The 5,946-nt window shown below is 47.5% G+C and overlaps 1 protein-coding gene across 1 annotated transcript; it reads left to right on the top strand.

The window, feature by feature from the left end:
* Positions 1 to 459: 459 nt before the first annotated feature.
* Positions 460 to 5,681, top strand: LOC147081900 (G protein-coupled receptor 68-like). Its single transcript, XM_085980603.1, has one exon. The coding sequence runs from the start codon at positions 469 to 471 to the stop codon at positions 1,564 to 1,566; it is 1,098 nt and encodes a 365-aa protein (XP_085836729.1). The 5' UTR covers positions 460 to 468; the 3' UTR covers positions 1,567 to 5,681.
* The last annotated feature ends 265 nt before the right edge of the window (positions 5,682 to 5,946 follow it).

The raw sequence follows: 5,946 nt of genomic DNA, 5'->3' as shown, positions 1-5,946 counted from the left end.
TGGGAACATATTTGCTCTGAACTTTCACTATCTCCTCCTTGAATACCTCCCACTGCTGTGACGCTGATTTACCTTCAAGTAGCTGTTTCCAGTTACTTGAAGGTTTCAAAACTTTTGTTTATACAGGTATTAAGTGATATGGAACCAATGTGGGTAAATGGAGTTAAGATACAGATCAGCCATGCCAGAACAGGTGCAAGGGGCTGCATGGGCTCCTCCTGTTCCGATGCTGCTATGCACCCTTATCCGAAGTTGGGTTTTACTCCCGTTATATCTACACAGCACCTCAAACGTTTTTTTAATAACTTGTTTCTTTGCTTTTATTTGCCCCCCCCCCCCCCCACCCTCTTAGGAAGATCTCTCAACTTGAAGCCTTAAAAAGCGAACCGGTTTGATTTCCTGGCTGACTTGAAGACGGCAGTGAGGGGAAGCAATTCGAACAGCTCTCTGTTCATATCGTCTCTGAAGATGGCCAATCAAACGGAATGCCACAAAGACAATTGCACCAATTGTACACTAGATTATTCTATCCACCAGACCCTGTTTCCCACTGTCTACATCACTGTCTTCATCATCGGCCTCCCAACTAATCTCCTGTCCCTCTATCACAGCTACCTGCAGATCAGGCAGGGGAATGAGCTTGGAGTCTACCTCTGCAACCTGACCATCTCCGACCTATTGCACCTTGCCTGTTTGCCCTTGTGGATCCAATACTTGTTGATGGAAGATAATTGGGTGAACGGCGAGTTCCTTTGCAGGGTCACTGGGCTGGTCCTCTATGAGAATATATACGTCAGCATTGCATTCCTCTGCTGCATCTCCATGGATCGCTACTTAGCAGTGGTCCACCCTTTAAGATTCCACGCCTTCAGAACTTTGAAGGCTGCGGTCCTGGTCAGTGCCCTGGCCTGGGTCAAAGAGATCGGAACCAGTCTGTTCATTTTCAACCACCACGAGACGGTGATAGATGGAAATAATCATTTATTGTGTTTTGAACATTATCCGCTGCAGTCCTGGCAAAGGAAAATAAACTATTACCGCCTCTCGGTCGGGTTCCTTTTCCCCATTCTTCTGCTGGCCTTTTCCTACCGCAGGGTGTTGGTATCTGTCCGGGAGAGTCAAGGCATTCAACGGGATCAAAAGCTAAGGATCAAGAAGTTGGTGTTAAGCGCCATTTTCATTTCCTGCATTTGTTTTGCCCCTTACCACATTCTGCTGCTGGTTAGAACGCTATTTGAGGACAACTGCAACTTTGCGAGGAGCTCCTTCCACTATTACCACTTCGGGCTGCTGTTGACCAGTTTGAACTGCGTGGCCAATCCCATTCTCTACTCCTTCATCTCCGAGAGCACACGGGGGCTCCTGATGAGACTGCTGGAGCCTGTGGTGAACCTCCTTCATTGCAAAAAGAACGAAAGTGAATGCTCGCAGGTCAACCCGCCAGAAAGCTACAGATTGAACTTTAACCCCGTATCAGCCGGTGTCAGCCGTGGCTCAGTGGGTAGCGCACCTTCCCAGTCAGAAGGCTTTGGGTTTCAGTCCCGCTCCACAGACCTGAGCTCATAAATCCAGGCTGACAACTCCCAGTGCGGTGCTGAGGGAGGGCTGCACAGTCGGCGGTGCCGTCTTTCGATGAGATGTTAAACCGAGGCCCCCGTCTGCCCACTCGGGTGGATGTAAAAGATCCCATGGCACTATTTCGAAGAAGAGCAGGGGATTTATCCCCGGTGTCCTGGGCCAATATTTATCCCTCAACCAACATCACTAAAAAAACAGATTAAGTCTCCTGCTGTTACCATATTAGTTGCTATCAGCTGATGCTGCTTTAGAGGGGAGGGGAATGTGTCGTGCAATACCCTCGATTCACAGACGTTCCTCTACTTTTATTTTGAACGTATTAAATAATTAACCAATGCTTCAAAACCCCATCCTGGCATGAAAAATGCCGGCTGAAAAATAGCTATCCCGTCTAATCCCACTTTCCAGCTCTTGGTCCGTAGCCCTGTAGCTTACGGCACGTCAAGTGCATATCCGAGTCTTTTTAAATGTGATGAGGGTTTCTGCCTCTACCACCCTTTCAGGCAGTGAGTTCCAGACCCCCACCACCCTCTGGGTGAAAAAAGTTCTCCTCAACGCCCCTCTAATCCTTCTACCAATTACTTTAAATCTGTGCCCCCTGATTATTGACTTCGCTGCTAAGGGAAATAGGTCACAGAAATCACAGACAGAAATCACAGAAAACCCCACAGTGCAGATAGAGGCCATTTCGGCCCATCAAGCCTGCACCGACACATATCCCACCCGATCCCCGTAACCCCTACACCAACACATATCCCACCCTATCCCCGTAACCCCACATATTTAATCCCCCTAACACTAAGGGTCAATTTATCATAGCTAATCAACCTAACCCGCACATCTTTGGACTGTGGGAGGAAACCGGAAACAGGAAACTGGTCCTTCCTATCCATTCTATCTAGGCCCCTCATAATTTTATACGCCTCAATTAAGTCTCCCCTCAGCCTCCTCTGTATTGGAATAGAGCTCCCAAGAACTATTGGGATCAGATTAGAGTTTTCAGGAAGGATCAGGATTGGATTGGAGCGTCCAGTAAGTATTGAGGTTGGATTAGAACCTCTGCTAAGAACTGGGTTGGTTTAGAGTTTCAGGTAAAGATCAGGACCAGACTGGAGCTTCAGGGAAGAGTTGGAATCGAATTAGCGGGAGTCATTTGAACCTAACGCGCCTAGCGAGAAACTGACAAGATTAGATCGGCTGCCCATTTTACTCACCGACCCAATTTTGCACCCCGTTGAAGTAAATAGAATGTAGAATCGGGCAGGGCCTAAAATAGATATCCCACCTCATCCTATCCCATCCCATCTCATCCTATCCCATCCCATGTCATCCCATCTCAGCTCATCTCATCTCGTCCCGTCCCTTCTCGTCCCGTCCCGTCCCATCCTGTCCGATCTCATCTCATCCCATCCCATCTCATCTCATCTCATCCCATCCTGTCCCTTCTCGTCCCGTTCTGTCCCGTCTCATCTCGTTTTGTCCCATCCCCTCCCGTCTGTTCCTGTCTGGCCAGTTAGATTAAAATTACCTCCAGGGTTTCTGGTGTGAATTGCGATTGCATCAGAGCCTCTATAAGGATCAGGGTTGGTTTAAGGGAGTGGGACATTGTGGGCATCCAGTGTTTCCAATTATCACTTTCAGGTCAGGTGTAGCACAGTTAGAGGCAGAACAAAGCTTTCTCTATTCGGCCCCAACAATGTGCCTCAGCCCCAATCTCTGCACTAGTGTGACGTTTTGTGACTTGACATGCTGTTCCCTCTCCCGAATGAGATCACCAATTTTGTACACTGTTTGGGGGAATTTTGCACTGTGTGCTGATGCCCACTACAAAACTGTCCAAACGCATTTCACAAATGACCCTTACAGCCAGCAGCCAGAGGAAACTTTCATCCATAAGGGTGGGAGGAGGCTGGTGTGGGGCATAAACACCGACACAGAACGGTTGGGCCGAATGGCCTCTTTCTGTCCTGTAAAATTTGATGTAATTCTGAAATAAACGCAGAGAATGCTGGCCATGAACTGACGGACAGTCAGAATCTGTAAGAGAAACGACAGGTTAACATTTCGTGTGCGACCCATCATCAGAACCGGGGATTCTGAAGGACACAATTCAGGAGCTCAGTCGCGAAGAATTCTTCCTGGAGATGTGAGGCACCAATCAGACCTGTTCTTCTGTTGAGCGAGTGCAGGTGTCAAGGGGGTTGACAGGTTCGTGTATCAAGGCTTTCTGAAAGTCGATAGAAATCTCATCCACTTTATGTGTCCTCTCTGTCATTTCTTCAATTCCATAATTCCACAGGGGCAGCCATTCCTACTGCATGCTTCAACTCCTTTACCAAGATGGCGCCTTGTATTAAAGGCAGGCTAAACCAACGTCGCAGCTCAAGACCCCAACTTGGCTACCTCAGAGGCTCTTTAGTGCCTAAAGGATCCGGGGAAAATCACCCCCCGAATAGTTTACCAACAGTCAATGGAAGATTAACTGACATAGAATTTTCTGCCTTATCTTCTTTCACAGATGTGAGTCACATTCACTCTCTGGTATAATTTTCCTTTCCAAGGTAATTTGGAAAATTATTCTCGGAGGCTCCTCCGTTTCTCCTCTAGCTTCCCTCGGGATCCTTCACACATTGCGTAATTGTTCGGGAACGTCAAACATGACAACAATGGTGTGTCAGCCGTGGCTCAGTGAGCAGCACCCTCGCCTCTGAGTCAGAAGGTCGTGGGTTCAAGTCCCACTCCAGAGACTTGAGCACAAATTCTAGGCTGACGCTCCAGTGCAGTGCTGAGTGGGAGCTGCATTGTTGGAGGTGCCGTCTTTCGGATGAGACGTTAAGCTGCCCTCTCAGGTGGATGTAAAAGATCCCATGGCAGTATTTCGAAGAAGAACAGGGGAGTTCTCCCCGGTGTCCTGGCCAATATTTATCCCTCAATCAACATCACTAAAACAGATTATCTGGTCATTATCACATTGCTGTTTGTGGGAGCTTGCTGTGCGCAAATTGGCTGCCACGTTTCCCACATTACAACAGTGACTGCACATCAAAAAAGTACTTCATTGGCTGTAAAGTGCTTTGGGATGTCCGGTGATCGTGAAAGGCGCTACAGAAATGCAAGTCTCTCTTTCTTAACAGAAGGAAAAACCCGCCAGGAATGTTTCTATGCAACTCAACGTAAAAGAAAAAGAAAGACTTGCATTTATATAGCACCTTTCACGACCACCGGACGTCTCAAAGCGCACCAAAACATACCAAAACTCTTCGAAAATATCAGCGTTGGAACGCCTCCTGTACCTTTGATATCCCCAGACTCTTCTCAAGAACTTCTGACTTGCTATCAGGAACATACTGAAGGCAATAAAGATTTACATTTCTATAGGCCTTTCGGAACCTCAGGAGGACGGCACCTCCGACAGTGCAGCACTCCCTCAGTGCTGCAGTGGGAGTGTCGGCCACAAGCCCACGATCTTCGGACTCTGAGGCGAGCGTGCTACTCATTGGGCCGAGGCTGACGCATTGCATTTCCTGTACAGTTACCCGTTGCTACAGCGCCTTTTTCGACCTCAAGACACCCCAAAGCGCTTTACAGCCAATTAAGTACTTTTTGAAGTCTAGTCGATGCTGTGATGTAGGGAAACGCGGCAGTCACTTTGCACACGGCACGATCCCTCAAACAGCAGTGAGATACAACGCCCCGTGCTACAGGGTGAGAAGTTGCGGGCTGGCACACGATGCGATGCTGATCAGAGGGAGGTCCCCGAGGGCAGACTCCCATGCAGGGAGGCTAAGTAAACGATAGATTATCACCCTTATCTCCTCCTGGGCGTGCGCAGGTCTAGCACCAAAAGAGGCCTAAAGAATGTGAAGGGAAAGTCTCATAAAGTGGGCCAATTTGATTCAGCCTTTTGTGACATTATTTATAATAAACAGTTTATTTTTGTGAGTAATCAACTTAAAGGTTTTATTTCTGTACCACACTTTATCACTATGAATTGTAATTATATTTTTCTTAAATTGCAATAACTTTGTAGCATCAAAGTTAATTAAAGTTTGTCAAATGCATTTTAAATAAAGTTTGGCTTGGCTTGCCTGCCTAAAAAGCAACTATTGCAATCACGGAGAATATGTGACTTTGAACGGTGAGTCCCGCAGTTTATCCCACGGGATGGAAATTCTGATTGGGAAACTTTACAGGAATCATGTTGGGGCGAGGGCGATGGGAAGGACTGAGTGGGAATGTCTCAGGATTCGCTGCTGGGGCAGCTTCTCTTTCTAATGTCTAATCATTGCAATCTGGTCAAATGTGAAGAGAGGTTATACCTATCGGGAAAGATTGAAGAGGCTGGGGCTCTTTTCTGTAGAAAAGTGA

The sequence above is a fragment of the Somniosus microcephalus genome, unplaced genomic scaffold (assembly GCF_052327205.1).
Source record: "Somniosus microcephalus isolate GS21.2 unplaced genomic scaffold, FLI_Smic_1.0 scaffold308, whole genome shotgun sequence".
In the NCBI taxonomy this organism is placed as follows: domain Eukaryota; kingdom Metazoa; phylum Chordata; class Chondrichthyes; order Squaliformes; family Somniosidae; genus Somniosus; species Somniosus microcephalus.
Note: the sequence above shows the minus strand (reverse complement) of the source record. Positions and strands in the feature narration are given on the sequence as shown.